This window comes from Oncorhynchus clarkii, chromosome 1 (assembly GCF_045791955.1).
Source record: "Oncorhynchus clarkii lewisi isolate Uvic-CL-2024 chromosome 1, UVic_Ocla_1.0, whole genome shotgun sequence".
Lineage (NCBI taxonomy): Eukaryota > Metazoa > Chordata > Actinopteri > Salmoniformes > Salmonidae > Oncorhynchus > Oncorhynchus clarkii.
In genome coordinates this window covers 92,179,397-92,201,790 of record NC_092147.1, presented here as the reverse complement: position 1 = coordinate 92,201,790, position 22,394 = coordinate 92,179,397, and the positions used below count along the sequence as shown (strand labels likewise).

General features: G+C 45.8%; 1 protein-coding gene across 2 annotated transcripts in view; it reads right to left on the bottom strand.

Annotated features, from left to right (window-relative positions):
- LOC139413974 (glutaredoxin 3-like) overlaps positions 1–15,245 on the bottom strand; it is a 35,350-nt gene extending 20,105 nt beyond the window's left edge. For both annotated transcript variants that reach the window (XR_011634861.1, XM_071161863.1), the window contains exons 1-3: positions 15,016–15,245; positions 13,906–14,014; positions 5,905–5,979 (exon numbers count right to left, since the gene is read on the bottom strand). Coding sequence is in view for 1 of the 2 variants with exons in the window: in XM_071161863.1 (XP_071017964.1) it covers positions 5,905–5,979; positions 13,906–14,014; positions 15,016–15,080 (249 nt within the window). In the remaining variant the exon portion in view is untranslated. The remainder of the gene's footprint in view (positions 1–5,904; positions 5,980–13,905; positions 14,015–15,015) is intronic.
- Between the last annotated feature and the right edge of the window lie 7,149 nt (positions 15,246–22,394).

Sequence of the window (22,394 nt, the reverse complement as noted above, 5' to 3'; positions counted from 1 at the left end):
TCAGACCTGGGTCTCACGGTGAGTCCCTTTCAGACCTGGGTCTCACGGTGAGTCCCTTTCAGACCTGGGTCTCACGGTGAGTCCCTTTCAGACCTGGGTCTCACGGTGAGTCCCTTTCAGACCTGGGTCTCACGGTGAGTCCCTTTCAGACCTGGGTCTCACGGTGAGTCCCTTTCAGACCTGGGTCTCACGGTGAGTCCCTTTCAGACCTGGGTCTCACGGTGAGTCCCTTTCAGACCTGGGTCTCACGGTGAGTCCCTTTCAGACCTGGGTCTCACGGTGAGTCCCTTTCAGACCTGGGTCTCACGGTGAGTCCCTTTCAGACCTGGGTCTCACGGTGAGTCCCTTTCAGACCTGGGTCTCACGGTGAGTCCCTTTCAGACCTGGGTCTCACGGTGAGTCCCTTTCAGACCTGGGTCTCACGGTGAGTCCCTTTCAGACCTGGGTCTCACGGTGAGTCCCTTTCAGACCTGGGTCTCACGGTGAGTCCCTTTCAGACCTGGGTCTCACGGTGAGTCCCTTTCAGACCTGGGTCTCACGGTGAGTCCCTTTCAGACCTGGGTCTCACGGTGAGTCCCTTTCAGACCTGGGTCTCACGGTGAGTCCCTTTCAGACCTGGGTCTCACGGTGAGTCCCTTTCAGACCTGGGTCTCACGGTGAGTCCCTTTCAGACCTGGGTCTCACGGTGAGTCCCTTTCAGACCTGGGTCTCACGGTGAGTCCCTTTCAGACCTGGGTCTCACGGTGAGTCCCTTTCAGACCTGGGTCTCACGGTGAGTCCCTTTCAGACCTGGGTCTCACGGGGAGTCCCTTTCAGACCTGGGTCTCACGGTGAGTCCCTTTCAGACCTGGGTCTCACGGTGAGTCCCTTTCAGACCTGGGTCTCACGGTGAGTCCCTTTCAGACCTGGGTCTCACGGGGAGTCCCTTTCAGACCTGGGTCTCCCGGTGAGTCCCTTTCAGACCTGGGTCTCACGGTGAGTCCCTTTCAGACCTGGGTCTCACGGGGAGTCCCTTTCAGACCTGGGTCTCACGGTGAGTCCCTTTCAGACCTGGGTCTCACGGTGAGTCCCTTTCAGACCTGGGTCTCACGGTGAGTCCCTTTCAGACCTGGGTCTCACGGTGAGTCCCTTTCAGACCTGGGTCTCACGGGGAGTCCCTTTCAGACCTGGGTCTCACGGTGAGTCCCTTTCAGACCTGGGTCTCACGGTGAGTCCCTTTCAGACCTGGGTCTCACGGTGAGTCCCTTTCAGACCTGGGTCTCACGGTGAGTCCCTTTCAGACCTGGGTCTCACGGTGAGTCCCTTTCAGACCTGGGTCTCACGGTGAGTCCCTTTCAGACCTGGGTCTCACGGTGAGTCCCTTTCAGACCTGGGTCTCACGGTGAGTCCCTTTCAGACCTGGGTCTCACGGTGAGTCCCTTTCAGACCTGGGTCTCACGGTGAGTCCCTTTCAGACCTGGGTCTCACGGTGAGTCCCTTTCAGACCTGGGTCTCACGGTGAGTCCCTTTCAGACCTGGGTCTCACGGTGAGTCTCTTTCAGACCTGGGTCTCACAGTGAGTCCCTTTCAGACCTGGGTCCCTTTCAGACCTGGGTCTCACGGTGAGTCCCTTTCAGACCTGGGTCTCACGGTGAGTCTCTTTCAGACCTGGGTCTCACGGTGAGTCCCTTTCAGACCTGGGTCTCTTTCAGACCTGGGTCTCACGGTGAGTCCCTTTCAGATGGTGAAGCATTCTACCTGCTCTACTATTACTGAACCTCAATTCCACCTCACAACGTCTGCATTTCCTTCTCATTTCCTTCTACCCTGGGGCGGCAGGGTAGCCTAGTGGTTAGAGCGTTGGACTAGTAACCGGAAGGTTGCAAGTTCAAATCCCCGAGCTGACAAGGTACAAATCTGTCGTTCTGCCCCTGAACAGGCCGTTATAAACCCACTGTTTCTAGGCCGTCATTGAAAATAAGAATTTGTTCTTAACTGACTTGCCTAGTTAAATAAAGGTAAAAAATAAAAAAAAAAACAGGATGCACCTGAGCTCAATTTTGAGTCTCATAACAAATTAAGTTAATTAAGTTAATTAATTCTTTGCATTTTTTTATATAAATTTGCAAAAATGTTTGAACGAGTTTTTGCTTTATTATACAGTGTAGATTGATGTGTAGATTGATGTGTAGATTTGAAATTAACTTCTCAAAGTATTGTCATAAAGTACTGCTGGTCTTTCTCTGCCATTTGTCCAACTGTTAACGACGTAGCGGTGAAGAGTCGACCCCAAAATATGTTGATTCCTTGACTCCTTGCATGTCGACTCCTATTTCAGGGGGATTCAATTCCGCCAGGAATCGACTCCTATTCCGCCAGGAATCGACTCCTATTCCGCCAGGAATCGACTCCTATTCCGCCAGGAATCGACTGCCAGGAATCGACTCCTATTTCAAGGGGAGTCAAGATTCAATTCCGCCAGGAATCGACTCCTATTTCAGGGGGTGTCAAGATTCAATTCCGCCAGGAATCGACTTCTATTTCAGGGGGTGTCAAGATTCAATTCCGTCAGGAATCGACTCCTAAGATCCAGCATTTTTGGAATGGAGGAGATGTGATTAGTTGTCGTACTTCCGAGAACACAAAACACTAGCATCTTTCATAGCGAGCTAGTGAGGGACGGAGCGAGAGGGCAGACAGAGTCAGAACCGTGCACTAGGCCTATCAGCAATCAAAAGTTGTAGCTCGCAACGGAATAATGTTGCTCACAATTTTCTTGGCTTGCAATGTCTCGCAACTTCAGTAAAGCAAGTGGTCAGAATATGTGGGAACTCCTCCAAGACTGTTGGAAAAGCCTTCCACGTGAAGCTAGTTGAGAGAATACCAAGAGTGCGCAAAGCTGTCATCAAGGCAAAGGGTGGCTACTTTGAATAATCTCAAATATATTTAGATTTGTTTACCATTTTTTGGGGGTTACTACATGATTCCTTCCATATGTGTTATTTCATTGTTTTGATGTCTTCACTATTATTCAACAATGTAGAAAATAGTAAAAATAAAGAAAAACCCTGGAATGAAAAGGTGTGTCCAAACTTTTGATTGGTACTGTATGTAGGTAGGAAGATAGATATAAACTCAGCAACAATTTTTTTTTAAGTCCTCTCCCTGTCAACTGTGTTTATTTTCTGTAAACTTAATGTGTAAATATTTGTATGAACATAACAAGATTCAGCAACAGACATAAACTGAACAAGTTCCACAGACATGTGACTAACAGAAATGTAATAATGTGTCCCTGAACATAGGGGGGGTGAAAATCAAAAGTAACAGTAGGATCTGGTGGCCACCAGCTGCATTAAGTACTGCAGTGCGTCTCCTCCTCATGGACTGCACCAGATTTGCGAGTTCTTGCTGTGAGATGTTACCCCACTCTTCCACCAAGGCACCTGCAAGTTCTCGGACATTTCTGGGGGGGAATGGCTAGCCGTCACCCTTCGATCCAACAGGTCCCAGACATGCTGAATGGGATTGAGATCCGGGCTCTTCGCTGGTCATGGCAGAACACTGACATTCCTGTCTTGCAGGAAATCACACACAGAACGAGCAGTATGGCTGGTGGCATTGTCATGCTTGGAGGGTCATGTCAGGATGAGCCTGCAGGAAGGGTACCACATGAAGGAGGAGGATGTCTTCCCTGTAACGCATAGCGTTGAGATTGCCTGCAATGACAACAAGCTCAGTCCGATGATGCTGTGACACACCGCCCCAGACCATGACGGACCCTCCACCTCCAAATCGATCTCGCTCCAGAGTACAGGCCTCGGTGTAACGCTCATTCCTTCGACGATAAATGCGAATCCGACCATCACCCCTGGTGAGACAAAACCGCGACTCGTCAATGAAGAGCGCTTTTTGCCAGTCATGTCTGATCCAACGAGGGTGGGTTTGTGCCCATAGGCGACGTTGTTGCCGGTGACATCTGGTGAGGACCTGCCTTACAACAGGCCTACAAGCCCTCAGTCCAGCCTCTCTCAGCCTATTGTGGACAGTCTGAGCACTGATGGATTGTGCGTTCCTGGTGTAACTCGGGCAGTTGTTGTTGCCATTCTGTACCTGTCCCGCAGGTGTGATGTTCGGATGTACCGATCCTGTGCAGGTGTTGTTACACGTGGTTTGCCACTGCGAGGATGATCAGCTGTCCGTCCTGTCTCCCTGTAGAGCTGTCTTAAGCTTCTCACAGTACGGACATTGCAATTTATTGCCCTGGCCACATCTGCAGTCCTCATGCCTCCTTGCAGCATGCCTAAGGCACATTCACGCAGATGAGCAGGGACCTTGGGCATCTTTCAGAGTCAGTAGAAAGGCCTCTTTAGTGTCCTAAGTTTTCATAACTGTGACCTTAATTGCCTACCGTCTGTAAAGCTGTTAGTGTCTTAATGACCGTTCCACGGGTGCATAATCATGAATTGTTTATGGTTAATTGAAGAAGCATTGGAAACAGTGTTCAAACCCTTTAAAATGAAGATCTGTGAAGTTATTTGGATTTTTACGAATTATCTTTGAAAGACAGGGTCCTGAAAAAGGGGCGTTTCTTTTTTTGCTGAGTTTATACACACACACACAAAATACATGACCAAAGGTATGTTCATGGCCATAATATGGAGTTGGTCCCCCCCTTTGCTGCTGTAACAGCCTCCACTCTTCTGGGAAGGCTTTCCACTAGATGTTGGAACATTACTGCGGGGACTTGCTTCCATTTAGCCACAAGAGTATCAGTGAGGTCGGGCACTGATGTTGAGTGATTAGGTCTGGCTCGCATTCGGCGTTCCAATTCATCCCAAAGGTGTTTGATGGGGTTGTGGTCAGGGCTCTGTTCAGACCAGTCAAGTTCTACCACACCGATCTTCAAACCCTTTCTGTATGGTCCTCACTTAGTGCACGGGGGCATTGTCATGCTGAAACAGGAAATGGCCTTCCCCAAACAGTTGCCACAAAGTTGGATGCACAGAATTGTCTAGAATGTCATTGTATCGATAAGATTTCCCTTCACTTGGACTGGCCCAAACTATGAAAAACAGACCATTATTCCTCCTCCACCAGACTTTACAGTTGGCACTATGCATTGGGGCAGGTAGCGTTCTCCTGGCATTTGCCAAACCCAGATTTGTCTGTCAGACTGCCAGATGGTGAAGCGTGATTCATAACTCCAGAGAATGCGTTTCCACTGCTCCAGAGTCCAATGGCCGCGATCTTCACATCACTCCAGCTGACCCTTGGCATTTCGCATGGTGATCTTAGGCTTGTGTGCGGCTGCTCAACCACGGAAACCCATTTCATGAAGCTCCCGACGAAGAGATATTGTGCTGACGTTGCCTCCAGAGGCAGTTTTAAACTCGGTAGTGAGTGTTTCAACTGAGGACAGACGATTTTTAAGCGTTACAGCACTCAACGGTCCCGTTCTGTGAGCTTGTTTGGCCTACCACTTCACAGCTGAGCTGCTGTTGCTCCTAGACGTTTCCATATCTCAATAACAGCACTTACAGTTGACCGGGGCGGCTCTAGCAGGGCAGAAATGTGACCAACTGACTTGTTGGAAAGGTGACATCCTATGACGGTGCCACATTGAAAGTCACTGAGCTCTTCAGTAAGGCCATTCTACTGCCCATGTTTGTCTATGGAGATTGCATGGCTGTGTGCTTGATTTTATACACCTGTCAGCAACGGGTGGGGCTGAAATAGCCGAATCCAATAATACTTTTGGCCAAGTAGTGGAACTTAGTTTTTTACACTACTCACCTTAAAAGGACAGGAAGGTCGGGACTGAAGTAATAAGACTCACCTTATTAAAGAAGAGGAAGGTCGGGACTGAGGTAATAAGACTCACCTTAAAGAAGAGGAAGGTCGGGACTGGGGAATAAGACTCACCTTAAAGAAGAGGAAGGTAGGGACTGAGGTAATCTCATATTTCTCTGATACCTCTGGCACTGCTTCTGCCTCCAGCTGTAAGACAGAGAGGAGGGTAGGAGGGAGGAAGGGGTGGAGGGAGAGAGAGAGGAGGGAGGAAGGGGTGGAGGGAGAGAGAGAGAGGAGGAAGGAAGGGGTGGAGGGAGAGAGAGAGGAGGGTAGGAGGGAGGAAGGAAGGGATGAGGGAGAGAGAGAGGAGGGAAGGAGGGAGGAAGGAAGGGATGAGGGAGAGAGAGAGGAGGGAAGGAGGGAGGAAGGGTGAGAGAGGAGAGAAGGAGGGAAGACGGGGTGGAGGGAGAGAGAGAGGAGGGAAGGAGGGAGGAAGGTTGAGAGAGAGGAGAGAAGGAGGGAAGACGGGGTGGAGCGAGAGAGAGGAGGGAAGGAGGGAGAAAGGGTGAGAGAGAGGAGGGAAGGAGGGAGGAAGGGTGAGAGAGAGGAGGGAGGAAGGGATGGGGAGAGAGAGAGGAGGGAAGGAGGGAGGAAGGAAGGGATGGAGAGAGAAAGGGGGAGGGAAGGAGGGAGGAAGGGGTGGAGGGAAGGGATGGAGGGAGAGAGAGGACAAAGCAAGGGAAGAGGAAGGGAGAAAGAGATGGAGTGAATGAGGGATCATCCACATAAATGTTGATACCACTTTGTTCCCTTTCCAAGCCATCAAACAATGTCTGCATCCACACATGAAGAACCCCACTGCACCCTACTGAGTTTCCCCTCAACACTAGGTTTATTTAGCCAGCAGGCATCACCCTTCAGGGAGAAAATAAAGCACACATTCACCACTTTGATATGTCTAACAAGCAAGACAAATGAGAGAGCAGAACAGCACCATCTCCTGCTCTGCTCGGGGTGCTGTGATCTATGATTGGTGATGGATAGTTGCTTTGTTCTTGACAGTGGTAATCCACCAGGATCAAATTAAAGGAACTGGTGTGACCACACACACCTCAAACTAACAGAGGAATAAAAATAGTTCCAAGTTTTCATTTACTTTAAAATCATTAAATATATATAAATATTTCTCACATGTTCAAGTGAATTCAATGTATAAAAAAACAATAGGCTACATGTGAGGAAACACCATGATGTTTCTGATATCAACAGGGGTTAACTTTTTTTAAAAAGGTCAAGTTAGCTACCGTCCTACACTGGAGCATCACACAAACAGGGCTTTTGAAGGTTTGTAATTTCACCATGAATTTCCAGAAACACCCCCCCACCCCCCAGGCAGAGGAAAGAAAACAAACATTGATGCACAAATTGACCCAGAAGAGATTGTTCAATCATATTTAGCGAGCACATATTGTAATCCATAAATCACTGACCCGGGTTGTCGCAGCCAGCCATTACAGACAGGCGATTACAGACTTCCCTTATTTCCTGCCTGGAGCAGAACTCTGCTGTTGGTGTCCCTGATCCACGAGGCATTATGGCCGACAGACACTTATAGGCCATATGAACACAACCTACATCAACGCAGTGAAATACTGCTATGAGAATGGAAACACATAGACACTAAACATTTATAGTAAAATGCTTGTTTCCATGTGACACGGGTAAGAACAGTGCTATTGATTGGTTAGAGACAAGCTAGGCTGGTACGGGAACTGCAGACTCGTATTGGAATATGTAGGAATATTGTTCATAATTTGGAGGAAAAAAAATTACTTGAAACACAAATTAAGAAAAAAAGCTGTTTTACAGTGTACAATATGTAGGATTAAATATCAATCTACTACTCGTCTAAATATTTATACATATTTTTTTTTCTTTATTTTACCTTTATTTAACTAGGCAAGTCAGTTAAGAACAAATTCTTATTTTCAATGACGGCCTAGGAACAGTGGGTTAACTGGTCTAGGAACAGTGGGTTAACTGGTCTAGGAACAGTGGGTTAACTGGTCTAGGAACAGTGGGTTAACTGGCCTAGGAACAGTGGGTTAACTGGTCTAGGAACAGTGGGTTAACTGGCCTAGGAACAGTGGGTTAACTGGTCTAGGAACAGTGGGTTAACTGGTCTAGGAACAGTGGGTTAACTGGTCTAGGAACAGTGGGTTAACTGGTCTAGGAACAGTGGGTTAACTGGTCTAGGAACAGTGGGTTAACTGGTCTAGGGACAGTGGGGTTAACTGGTCTAGGAACAGTGGGTTAACTGGTCTAGGGACAGTGGGGTTAACTGGTCTAGGAACAGTGGGTTAACTGGTCTAGGGACAGTGGGTTAACTGGTCTAGGAACAGTGGGTTAACTGGTCTAGGAACAGTGGGTTAACTGGTCTAGGAACAGTGGGTTAACTGGTCTAGGAACAGTGGGTTAACTGGTCTAGGGACAGTGGGTTAACTGGTCTAGGGACAGTGGGTTAACTGGTCTAGGAACAGTGGGGTTAACTGGTCTAGGAACAGTGGGTTAACTGGTCTAGGGACAGTGGGTTAACTGGTCTAGGAACAGTTGGGTTAACTGGCCTAGGAACAGTGGGTTAACTGGTCTAGGAACAGTGGGTTAACTGGTCTAGGAACAGTGGGTTAACTGGTCTAGGGACAGTGGGTTAACTGGTCTAGGAACAGTGGGTTAACTGGTCTAGGAACAGTGGGTTAACTGGTCTAGGAACAGTGGGTTAACTGGTCTAGGAACAGTGGGTTAACTGGTCTAGGAACAGTGAGTTAACTGGTCTAGGAACAGTGGGTTAACTGGTCTAGGAACAGTGGGTTAACTGGTCTAGGAACAGTGGGTTAACTGGTCTAGGAACAGTGGGGTTAACTGGTCTAGGAACAGTGGGTTAACTGGTCTAGGGACAGTGGGTTAACTGGTCTAGGAACAGTGGGTTAACTGGTCTAGGAACAGTGGGTTAACTGGTCTAGGAACAGTGGGTTAACTGGTCTAGGAACAGTGAGTTAACTGGTCTAGGAACAGTGGGTTAACTGGTCTAGGAACAGTGGGGTTAACTGGTCTAGGAACAGTGGGTTAACTGGTCTAGGAACAGTGGGGTTAACTGGTCTAGGAACAGTGGGTTAACTGGTCTAGGAACAGTGGGGTTAACTGGTCTAGGAACAGTGGGTTAACTGGTCTAGGAACAGTGGGTTAACTGGTCTAGGAACAGTGGGTTAACTGGTCTAGGAACAGTGGGGTTAACTGGTCTAGGAACAGTGGGTTAACTGGTCTAGGAACAGTGGGTTAACTGGTCTAGGAACAGTGGGTTAACTGGTCTAGGAACAGTGGGTTAACTGGTCTAGGAACAGTGGGTTAACTGGTCTAGGAACAGTGGGTTAACTGGTCTAGGAACAGTGAGTTAACTGGTCTAGGAACAGTGGGTTAACTGGTCTAGGAACAGTGGGTTAACTGGTCTAGGAACAGTTGGGTTAACTGCCTGTTCAGGGGCAGAACGACAGATTTGTACCTTGTCAGCTCTGGGATTAGAACTTGCAACCTTTCGGTTACTAGTTCAACACTCTAACCACTAGGCTACCCTGCCGCCCCTCTAACCACTAGGCTACCCTGCCGCCCCTCTAACCACTATGCTACCCTGTCGCTACCCTCTCTCTCTATTCTTGACCATATTACCGCCACACCGGCAGTCATGTGTCAAGTCAAATTCAAAACTTCTATGTGACCGTTAAGTCATGGTAATCCCCTTTTATACACTCTGCACATGCTTTGGTGGTACCCAACTACCATCAGGACCTAATGGCCTGGTACTCAGGGCTCTATTGTCCCTCCATCAGGTCCTAATGGCCTGGTACTCAGGGCTCTATTGTCCCTCCATCAGGTCCTAATGGCCTGGTACTCAGGGCTCTATTGTCCCTCCATCAGGTCCTAATGGCCTGGTACTCAGGGCTCTATTGTCCCTCCATCAGGTCCTAATGGCCACAATAGTACATGTGTGGGTTCCTGCCCCCTGTTCCTGTTCCTTCCCCCTGTTCCTGTTCCTTCCCCCTGTTCCTGTTCCCTGTTCCTTCCCCCAGTTCCCTGTTCCTTCCCCCAGTTCCCTGTTCCTTCCCCCTGTTCCTGTTCTTTCCCCCTGTTCCTGCCCCCTGTTCCTGTTCCTGCCCCCTGTTCCTGTTCCCTGTTCCTTCCCCCTGCTCCATGTTCCTTCCCCTTCCTCCCTGTTCCCCGTTCCTGCCCCCTGTTCCTGCCCCTTGTTCCTGTTCCCTGTTCCTGTACCTGTTCTCTGCTCCTGCCCCCTGTTCCTGCCCCCTTCCCCCTGCCCCCTGTTCCTTCCTCCTGCACCCTTCCCCCTGTTCCTGCCCCCTTCCCCCTGTTCCTGCCCCCTTCCCCCTGTTCCTGCCCCCTTCCCCCTGTTCCTGTCCCCTGTTCCTGCCACCTGCCCCCTTCCCCCTGTTCCTGCCCCCTGTTCCTGTTCCCTGCTCCCTGTTCCTGTTCCCTGTTCCCTGTTCCTGCCCCTTGTTCCTGTTCCCTGTTCCTGTTCTCTGCTCCTGCCCCCTGCTCCTGCCCCCTTCCCCCTGCTCCTGCCCCCTTCCCCCTGTTCCTGCCCCCTTCCCCCTGCTCCTGCCCCCTGTTCCTGCCCCCTTCCCCCTGTTCCTGCCCCCTGCCCCCTTCCCCCTGTTCATGCCCCCTGTTCCTGCCACCTGCCCCCTGTTCCTGCCCCCTTCCCCCTGTTCCTGCCCCCTGTTCCTGCCCCCTGTTCCTGTTCCTGCCCCCAGTTCCTGTTCCTGCGCCCAGTTCCTGTTCCTGCCCCCTGTTCCTGCCCCCTGTTCCTGTTCCTTTCTTCCTGCCCCCTGTTCCTTCCCCCTGTTCCTGTTCCTTCCCCCTGTTCCTGTTCCCTGTTCCTTCCCCCTGTTCCTGTTCTTTCCCTCTGTTCCTGCCCCCTGTTCCCTGTTCCTGTTCCCTCCCCCTGCTCCCTGTTCCTGCTCCCTTCCCCCTGTTCCTGCCCCCTGTTCCTGCCCCCTTCCCCCTGTTCCTGCCCCCTTCCCCCTGTTCCTGCCACCTGCCCCCTGTTCCTGCCCCCTGTTCCTGCCCCCTGCCCCCTGTTCCTGCCCCCTGTTCCTGCCACCTGCCCCCTGTTCCTGCCCCCATCCCCCTGTTCCTGCCCCCTTCCCCCTGTTCCTGCCCCCTGCTCCTGCCCCCTGCCCCCTGTTCCTGCCCCCTGCCCCCTGTTCCTGCCCCCTGCCCCTGCCCCCTGTTCCTGCCCCCCCTGTTCCTGCCCCCCCCTGTTCCTGCCCCATGCCTCCTGTTCCTGCCCCCTGCCCCCTGTTCCTGCCCCATGCCCCCTGTTCCTGCCCCCTGTTCCTGCCCCCTGCCCCCTGTTCCTGCCCCCCCCCTGTTCCTGCCCCCATATTAGTTAAGACCAGATTCAATTGAGAATAGTCTGGTGGGTGAAAACATGACCACTTGATGAGAGAACAGCTGTGCAGCCTGAGGCGAGGAACAAGAGCACAAGCTTTTTTCCCTCAACCTTCTCAACTCATCAATAGTCTATTGTCCCATCATGCAGCCTATATATATGTTTTGATTTCCAAGACGATCTAAAGTGTGTATCATTCACAACTACAGCTGCTGAATAACTCTAAATCTAGTGTTTAGGACCTGTTTCAAATGGTGACTTTTACACTCAACAAAGTGGCCACTTCCTATTTGTTTTCTTCTTTTTTATAAATAGCCACTTCCTATCTATTTGTTGTTGAAATAGCCACTTCCTATCTATTTGTTGTTGAAATAGCCACTTCCTATCTATTTGTTGTTGAAATAGCCACTTCCTATCTATTTGTTGTTGAAATAGCCACTTCCTATCTATTTGTTGTTGAAATAGCCACTTCCTATCTATTTGTTGTTGAAATAGCCACTTCCTATCTATTTGTTGTTGAAATAGCCACTTCCTATCTATTTGTTGTTGAAATAGCCACTTCCAAAGTAAAAAACAACAACTTTGTTTCTATTGAACAAATAAAGGCATTTTAATTAATTATATGAAGAGCGCCTTGGTCCTCCTTTCTTTTTGATGAGCAATTTACCCCTTTTACCAAAGAGCACCTTCTGTCTAGCAAAATGTACTATTGTGTACCTTAGTAGCGCTTCCCTTCCTCCTCTTTCTACTACCAAAGAGCACCTTCTGTCTAGCAAAATGTACTATTGTGTACCTTAGTAGCGCTTCCCTTCCTCCTCTTTCTACTAGTTATAGCCACTTCCTATGTTCACTCGCTCCATAACGGGAAACACATCCGTCTTAATGTATTCAGATAACTTCAATTATATTCTTCTTAGTATTAAATCATATAATATAAAATAATAGCACAGGACATATACATATATATTGTCTGCTAAATGAACTAGCTAACTTTGGCACGGAGCAGAATCAGATCACAGCCACAGTAGACCAACTCATATTCTGTTCTTCTGAAATACATTTCCTTCATATCATCATGTTTCTTTAGACCTGAATCAAAATAAATCCTGGATTTATTGTGACGGTGTAATATCACATTTATTTATTAGACTATTTTTTTAATGTGATGTTCCAATGGCGCATCAGTGGCTTGTATGATGGAGGCCTGGAGATGCTCAACGTGTTGAATGTGTCATGACTGCCACAGCCAAAACCAAGACTTAAAAAATAACAGATGTTGGAGGGAATTTTGGAACATAACTAACAAAATAACTTGTATGCTTAAATTCAGTACAAACTAAAATGTACAGAATTCATTATACAAGAGACAAAAATTCATAAATTCTACAGCACAACGGCAGAGTCATGTCTTTAAGTGTAACACTAATTAATGACTCAATAATCCATGCCTTCTGGGAATGTTGTGATGTCATAAAGTGATGGGCGGAGACAGAATGTTGGCTGTCAGAAGTATTGTCAATGTAAATGTACTTGTAATTCCTCTGTCTGCATATTTCAAGACATGTCAGATTAGGGGGCAGTGAGATGCCCGATGGGTTGTACTATAACTCTTCTCGTTAACTATTTTTGGAAAAACGTATATTTCAAACCTGGAAATCAAGCAATACTCCATTGTTAAGACAATGGAAAAATCATATGCTTCATTATCTACACATTGAAAGAGCGTGGGCGATGTAGAGGAACAAAATGGCAGAGAGTAGAGAACAGGTGGTTCTGGGCAGGAGTGATGTTGTTCATGTTTGTCTATGGCATTATTTAGGATGCTTAAGACAGAAGCTTATACTATCCTGAATAAAACAATTTAACAGTGCAGAAAGTGTGCTTTCACATTTTAAAAATATTTTTAAAGTGTGCCTTCTAATGGGATTCGACCTCACGACGTTCAACTACCTGACCATCCCCATAGTTCCCTACTCTACCTGCTCCACTACCGGTCAGCTGAAACTACATTTGTAAGTACGGTGTCCAATAGAGGTCAGTGTGTTTGAAAGCAGCTTTGAATAGAAGAAAACACCGGAAGCACGAAGAAATCAGTGGGATCTCACACTCTGCAACACACGGTTTGAGAAAGCAAGTGATCAAACGATGCTTCGGATATTGATGACGCACTTCTGAAAAAAAGAGATGGACACCTCGACACATTGTGCTTCAAAGTTAGCTGCTTAGCGATTTCGACTCATGCCTCGAAGCTCCGGTATCCAATTCAACATCACTACATGCAACATCCATCACAAGGTATAGTATGTATATCAGGCATCGTGTAACCTCCATCACAAGGTGTGTATCAGGCATCGTGTAACCTCCATCACAAGGTATAGTATGTGTATCAGGCATCGTGTAACCTCCATCACAAGGTGTGTATCAGGCATCGTGTAACCTCCATCACAAGGTATAGTATGTGTATCAGGCATCGTGTAACCTCCATCACAAGGTATAGTATGTGTATCAGGCATCATGTAACCTCCATCACAAGGTATAGTATGTGTATCAGGCCTCGTGTAACCTCCATCACAAGGTATAGTATGTGTATCAGGCATCATGTAACCTCCATCACAAGGTATAGTATGTATATCAGGCATCATGTAACCTCCATCACAAGGTATAGTATGTACCTTGACAAACATGGTGTGTTTGTTCTCCTTTGCCAGCTCTCCCATCACATCGTTCATCTGACTGCACTGAGGGGCCCATGCTGCCTGGAAGTGGACCACCGTCAAGAACCTGGTGGAACAGAAAAGTCCCATTAGATTGGAACGGTGATGTTCAGTTGGTCAGTGATCTTGTGCATGATCATCGTTGTATGGCAAGTAAGAATGAACGGATGTCAGTTAGCTCGGCCTATTGATGGTAGACAGTAGATGGCAAGTGTGCATGCATGTCCTACATTTTTAGTGCACCGATGAGGCTCAAGGAAGAGACAGGGGTCAGATCTCAGCATAGCAATAATAGGTATACACCATCAATAGGCTGAGCTAAATGACATCCTTTAATTCTTACTCCCCATACACTGATGATCATGCACGAGATCACTGACCAACTGAACATCGCATGACTAGGACACTGGATCACAACAGGTCGTCTGGAATTAAACATTATTTTTATAGCCTACTTGTAAATGATGGATTTCAAAAGCACAATAACTGAATTGACCTAGTTAGCAACCCAACTCTGAAATGGGCAGGCACCTGATGTTATGTAGGATAACACTAGTCATGTCTGATAAAGGGGGGTTAATCTCTCCCTATCATATAAGGGCTAAACCTAACGTTACATTATCAGGCATAGAATATCGGGCATGATCTAATGGCCTAATAGAAAAGGTCGCCTAGCCCTGCCATATCGTGACAGAGAAATCCACATAAGTTCAAGACACAAGAGCCTGACTGTTTATATCAGGTAACACACATCAGCGTGTACAATGATCAATTACATTCACACCATGTACAATAAACATGTATGTTATTAGCTAGCATGCAAAAGCAAATATCCGCTAAAATAGCTAGCTAGTTAGTTGCACTTTCATTTGGAGCAGCTAGACAACATTAGCTAGTTATCATTCCATCTAACATGGTGAAGCTACATCACGCTAGCTAACGCTAGATTTCGATATAACAGAAAAGTAGCCATCACAGTAAGCTATAAATATCACACGGGGCTTATTTGAATGAAAATCATTCAATGGCTAATTGCTTCAATGTCATGTTATGAAATGATACACATACTTGCCAGCCTTTGATAGCAAGTCCTCAAACTGCTGCGAGGATGTTGCCTCCACTAAAGTCGCCATGTTTTCAGACGTGTGTAATCGCTCACCGAGTGATTGTGTTCTATGTGGATTTCCAGAAGACACAAACCTTACTGTTCTTTCAGACGTGTGTAATCGCTCACCGAGTGATTGTGTTCTATGTGGATTTCCAGAAGACACAAATCTTACTGTTCTTTCAGACGTGTGTAATCGCTCACCGAGTGATTGTGTTCTATGTGGATTTCCAGAAGACACAAACCTTACTGTTTTTTCAGACGTGTGTAATCGCTCACCGAGTGATTGTTCTATGTGGATTTCCAGAAGACACAAACCTTACTGTTCTTTCAGACGTGTGTAATCGCTCACCGAGTGATTGTGTTCTATGTGGATTTCCAGCAGACACAAACCTTACTGTTTATGCTTGTTAAGACTGAGCTGAACCGGGGGTCGGATCGCAATATCATGGTTAATATGAAAAACACAGTGAAACCCTGCGCTAGATAAGAGTCTGAAAACGTACCTCCATGCAGGGGATGGGATATGTCCCTGTACTCCAACATGAGGACTACAGTGGCATATCACATCCCATGCATGGAGGTACATTTTCCCGAACCATATCTCACCTGGCTCCATAGTGAATGTAATGATGACTTTCCGACCCCAGTGCAGCTCAGTGTAAACAAGCTAATGGTACAGTCGGTATATTCTAGCAACTATATGGATGGAACAAGACATAACTAACTACCTACAGAGTCGGTCTATGACTGATCTATGAACTAAAATGAATAACCAACATGTAAAATATAATTATAATAATAATTATAATGGAGAAAATGTGTTGAGCATGCATTTGGTAGCGGGGGTAAATTGTCCTCATATTCCACAAATAAATCAAATCAATGCTATTTAATAAAGCGCGTTTTACATCAGCCACTGTCACAAAGTGCTGTCCAGAAAGGCCCCCCGCTACTTGGAAACGGGGACGACACTTTGAAGAGTCAGAAGCAGAGGAATCAAGAGGACGGTTGTCGTGTCCTTGCGGTAGAAAAGCGAACTGAAAGTGAAATAGTGAACCAGCTAACAAGGTAGCCAGAGATCGAACCGTTTTGTAGCCACTTCTCTAGTTGCAATTTCATTGATTTGTGATATCGCAGCCGGACGTTTCTGAAAAGACCTCGTTAGTATTGAACTAGTTAGCGACACTGGACGTGTTGTGTATGTTTGCTTGCCAGATATCTAACGTTACTGTTACCTTTTGACATTTTGTTATTACATTCAGTCGATAGATACTAAAACTAGGTGTAATAATCTTCCACAACCATGGAATATATGACACCCCTCCAGAAGAAGAGACGCCACGAAGGAGACCTTCAAACCCGAAAAGATTGCCAAGCGGTATGACGGTAACCGTCCTTATTAAAAACCAGTTTATAGCCTTGAAACCCGACGTTGAATTGCATTGAACGATTAACGATGAAATACAATTCTATTCAACAACATTGTGGATTGTAGAGAGACCGTGAGAGGAAACTTCCCTGATTCAAGAGCTCATTTCTGTCCGGCGAAGAATTCAATGCAATTCAACGTCGGGTTTCCAATGTTAAACAGTAACCTTTTGCTTTACTGGAAACATTATTGCTATTGGTGTATTTCTATAGTTGAGCTAACACCAGTCTAGCTATCTGGCTATTGAAATAGCTGTCCAGTTGGCTTGTTGCTATTTTTAGGCTAAATCAGTTAATAGTGATGTATTGGTTATCACGTGTGCATGTATTTGTGATTGCTACTCGTTTAGCTAACCTTGCATGGATATTTGGTTGTATGGGAGCTAGCTAAGCTAAGCTAACTCATAGGGAACTAACGTGTTTACAAAATGTAGAAGCACGTGTCACTATGAATACGTGCTACACAGTCTCTCATGAAGAAACGCTCTCTTAGTACATTAGCTAAGTGCACGCATGCCTATAACCACTTAGCTAACTAGCTCGATCATTATTACCTGTCACGTTACACAACTATGCTGCATTGTTTGAATCCTCAGAAACGACTGTGCAACGGAGCGGGAGTCTGCGTCCAGGTTGAACATGGCGGGATGGTGACTGACGGTGCCATGGATGCCAGCATGCAACAGCAGGGTGTTCCAAACATTGGTGTCGGCATCAACCACCCAGCTTCTAACGTGGTAGATATGCGTATTCAATTATGTTGGAATATATATATATATATATATATATATAGTTGAATATGCAAAATATATTTAGCATATTCAACTATTTTGGATACTTTTGTTGCTACAGTCTAGGCCTATATTTGAAAGGAGTTGGCCTCCCACATGCATTGCAGGAGTGTTTTTACGGTCCATGTTTTCCTCCTTGAATGATGATGACGCTGGAGTCGTAATAAAGGTTCATAGGTCAAGCAGTAAGGGACACTAGGCGTATCCATGACAACATGCTTCCTCAATATCTTTATCTCTATAAGGTGTAGCCTTGGCTATCTTTACGACAGTTTTTTTCCCTCACTGCTGGTGATGTCAAGGAAGCAATAACTGTTTGGGAAATTGCATCTCATCCTTACCCAAGGAATGTGGCTAGTGCCACAATGTTGACATTTATATTTGTGTATCTTTTCACTCCACTGTGGATTTGTCCTTCTGTCATAATTCATTTTAGTTTGAATAGTCTTGTCTTCTATGCAGTGTTTATCCTCAAAAATGTTTTATTGCAGAACTACAATATGACAATCCGTTAAATGAATCGAGTGTAATTATTGCCGTAGTAACCCTCCAGGCTCTTGTTTTCTCTTGTACAGGTCTATGCAGTCCAAGGCAGCCAATGTTGTAATCGGTGCCTGGCAGGAGAGCCCGTAAGTAGTGTCCTGATTTTTTTGCCTGAACATATCCCAGTAGTGACTGATATCATATGTCAGTGTCTAGGCCTATAACCCAGCATTTTGTACAAGCCATCCAGAAACACAAAAAAAATGTCTCATCAGTGGCAATTGTGGATTTAACAGCTATAGCACATATAGTCAAACATTCCTTATAACTAATATGGGATATTATGTCTCTTACTTTGGGGACAATTGTTGCACCTATAAAATCAACGTAATAAAAGATGCCTATTTTAGAAGGGTTGGCCCTCGGGCTAAAGAACCTACCATATTGACCATGGAGCCCTTTGCTCTTCATGCTCACCTTGGGCCGAGTCGGCGTTCTGGACTTTCTAATGTTAAACGGGTTAATCAGTCCCTCCAGGTTTCTGCAATTACTTTTATTTATTCATTTATTTATTGCTAAATCAATAATTCCCTGCGTATTATGCGGGGGGGCTTGTAAATTTGACCAATAACAGTCAAATCATCGCAATATTCTCACACAAACCAGGCCCATCACCGCAGTACAAATATAGGGCTTGCAATTTCAACCAATCGGAGTACATTTACTGCATAATATGTTTAAATGAAGCCACACATCAACAAATCTTATCCCCCCCCCTCGTCAGCTCAGTTTCACGACAAATTGGACTAAATCATAGCATATTGCCATGCAAAATGTCAGGGTTGCCGCAGCAAAATCAAGCCGTTTGCTCTGCAAAAATCCCATCAAAATGCTGGAGGGACTGATTAATGAACCTGACATGGGTTCAGTCCCAAATGGCACCCTATTCCCTATGTAGTGCACTACCCTATTCCCTATGTAGTGCACTACCCTATTCCCTATGTAGTGCACTACCCTATTCCCTATGTAGTGCACTACCCTATTCCCTATGTAGTGCACTACCCTATTCCCTATATAGTGCACTACCCTATTCCCTATACAGTGCACTGTTCCCCACATAGTGCACTATATAGTGGAGAGGGTGCCATTTGGAATGCTACCATCATGTAAACTGTTTATTCCATAAAGATTACCTGTGTCACATAATGAGTCTCTTCTCAGGGCCACATTAACCACATCATGGGGTATTGATCGGTTATCGTCATGATCAGAGATCATTTGAAGACCTGAAGGATCCTTGAGGATGAAGAGAATGATCGATTGATTGTGTGCTTGATCAAGCCATTGTGTATGTGGCTGTGAACCGTTTTATCAGTGTGCCTTGCCTTTTCTAGCTGTTATTAACCACAAACACTGTACTGCTTCATGTATAGCCTCGCATGTTTACACTACCTAACACTGGTATGGGGAAAATGGCTACTAACCAGACAGTAGACATGATGATTTCATACCATCTCACTAACATTCTGTTTGAATGGAAAGATAACCACTACAGTGTAGTCTACACACAACCATAAGGAAGGAGCCATCAAGCCACAATTAATACTGTAACTTTACACTGTAATGTGGATACTCCTTTAAAGTCAATGGATGTGTTTTAAAAAAATAAAAACTTATTGTCCCAGTATCAAGACTGCTTTCTAAAGCTGCCAGAAAATATACATGTAAATAGTAATATTGATAAGTAAAAACTTTTTAAAGTTATATAATTGTTAACCTTTTTAGAAATGGATAATCCTGTCTGCAAATATATTTTTGTGAAATAAATATTTTATATATTTTTCTAACATGTAATTGGCTGAATATAAAATAAGAAGTTTGTAACCAATATTTGTGCTAATCGTTTCATTTTGGATAGTGTCCTGAATTGTGTTAATCTCATGAACGTTTTCAGCCAGTTTTCAATAGTTTGATCTACACTTGAAATGTAGAGCCGTTTTGACAAGGATTTGTCTGTTTCCCACTAGATTTGGTTTTGTGTCGTCTTAGAATTATTTGTCTGTTTCCCACTAGATTTGGTTTTGTGTCGTCTTAGAATGATTTGAAGCCAATTTCCACCTTGCCAAGCAGTGAGTTTTATAGTTGATGCTGTTAAATTTCAGGTTATGACTCAATGTAATAGTTTATTTTTAGTACTAGGAAAAACAACTTTCAATAAAGTATGATTTTGATGAACAATGTGTGGACATTTAGATGTGTTTTTGTCATTCAAAAAAGTGTTTTATATGAAGTTTATTTCCAGATGTCATCTATTCATGGGCTTCTGCTGCCTGCTGTACATTGTGGATCTTTACCCTTCGGCAGTCTGGTATGTTAACTAGTGAATTATATGTGAACAGCATTTATTCTGTTTAATTTTAGTCTCTCTTGTTTGAGTATGTTTTAATTCCATATTACTGCTAGCTGTGTTTGGTTCACATGTATCATGTCAGGAGGTAGCTTCTACTGTAGCTAACATCCACATTCTTATCCATGGAGTTTAACTAGATCACACATTTTCAGGCCACTTCTCTATTCCAGTATTTTTCAACTCCCCTGCCTTCTAGAATGTTAGCATGTTCCAAAGGACAGGATATGGACTGTTAGCATGCTCACTCTGTATCCTATCCTTCTAGAACGTTAGCATGCTATTTCTGTATCCTATCCTTCTAGAACGTTAGCATGCTCTCTCTGTATCCTATCCTTCTAGAACGTTAGCATGCTCCCTCTGTATCCTATCTTTCTAGAATGTTAGCATGCTCTCTCTGTATCCTATCCTTCTAGAACATTAGAATGCTCTCTCTGTATCCTATCCTTCTAGAACGTTAGCATGCTATTTCTGTATCCTATCCTTCTAGAACGTTAGCATGCTCTCTCTGTATCCTATCCTTCTAGAACGTTAGCATGCTCTCTCTGTATCCTATCCTGCTAGAATGTTAGCATGCTCTCTCTCTGTATCCTATTCTGCTAGAATGTTAGCATGCTCTCTCTATGTATCCTATTCTGCTAGAATGTTAGCATGCTCTCTCTGTATCCTATCTCTCCTAGAACGTTAGCATGCTCTCTCTGTATCCTATCCTTCTAGAACTTTCTGACAGTTTCCAGTTCACCTCATATGATACGAAGTCATTGGCAGTCATAATGCCATGATGAATCATATATTCATAGATGTCAGGGTATCAACATGGCTCAACAGATACAATAGGGGAGGGCTAAAGTTTTGAGGAAAGTCAACCAGGATGGATTAATGAGTATTACCCTTACAATATCCCCTGTCCTCCCCCAGTACAGCCCAGTGTACTAGCCAGAGAAATCCATGTGTTCTCACACAAAGCTAGACCTGGGGGAAATGGCTCTGAGGGCCTAGATTTTCAATAATGTAAGACAATAAAGTATATGCTTGAAACCTGCTGCAATATGCTACAAGTGTAAAGAGCTTAGCTGCTAATAAAATGGAAAAGAGAAATCCCCTCCAACTCATATTGGGAGATCAAGTGTGCCCCAGAAGAGCCCTTCATGAAGACGTAATGAGCAGGGTGATGATATAGTCTGCGTCAAAAATGGTACCCTACATAGTGCACTACTTTGGACCAGGACCCATAGGGCTATGGTCCAAAGTAGTGTACTAGGTAGGATATAGGGTGCCATTTGGGATGGATGCAGGCTTCACGCAGACCAACCATGACAAGTATCATTTTATGGATGTGGAATTATTTTGATTTCCTTAGGGATGTTTTGGACAATTGCACTTTTCATGTTCCCTTTCGGTCCCCTCTACTTTCTCCTGATCATCTGACTGCTACTGACACCCCGGTCTGACTGCTACTGACACCCTGGTCTGACTGGTCTGACTGCTACTGACACCCTGGTCTGACTGCTACTGACACCCTGGTCTGACTGCTACTGACACCCTGGTCTGACTGCTACTGACACTCTCGTCTGACTGGTCTGACCCTGGTCTGACTGCTACTGACACCCTCGTCTGACTGCTACTGACACCCTCGTCTGAATGCTAGTGACACCCTTGTCTGACTGTTACTGACACCCTCGTCTGACTAGTCTGACCCTGGTCTGACTGCTACTGACACCCTCGTCTGACTGCTACTGACACCCTCGTCTGACTGCTACTGACACTCTCGTCTGACTGCTACTGACACTCTCGTCTGACTGCCACTGACACCCTCGTCTGACTGCCACTGACACCCTCATCTGACTGAGTTGCCATGTTTCTCCACAGGGAACCAGACAGATGTAATGGTTTCTCTGCTGAACAGCACTAGGTCAGACTCCCGGAATCTGACCTGCTTCTCCACAGGGAACCAGACAGATGTAATGGTTTCTCTGCTGAACAGCACTAGGTCAGACTCCCGGAATCTGACCTGCTTCTCCACAGGGAACCAGACAGATGTAATGGTTTCTCTGCTGAACAGCACTAGGTCAGACTCCCGGAATCTGACCTGCTTCTCCACAGGGAACCAGACAGATGTAATGGTTTATCTGCTGAACATCACTAGGTCAGACCCCTGGAATCCGACCTGCTTCTCCACAGGGAACCAGACAGATGTAATGGTTTCTCTGCTGAACAGCACTAGGTCAGA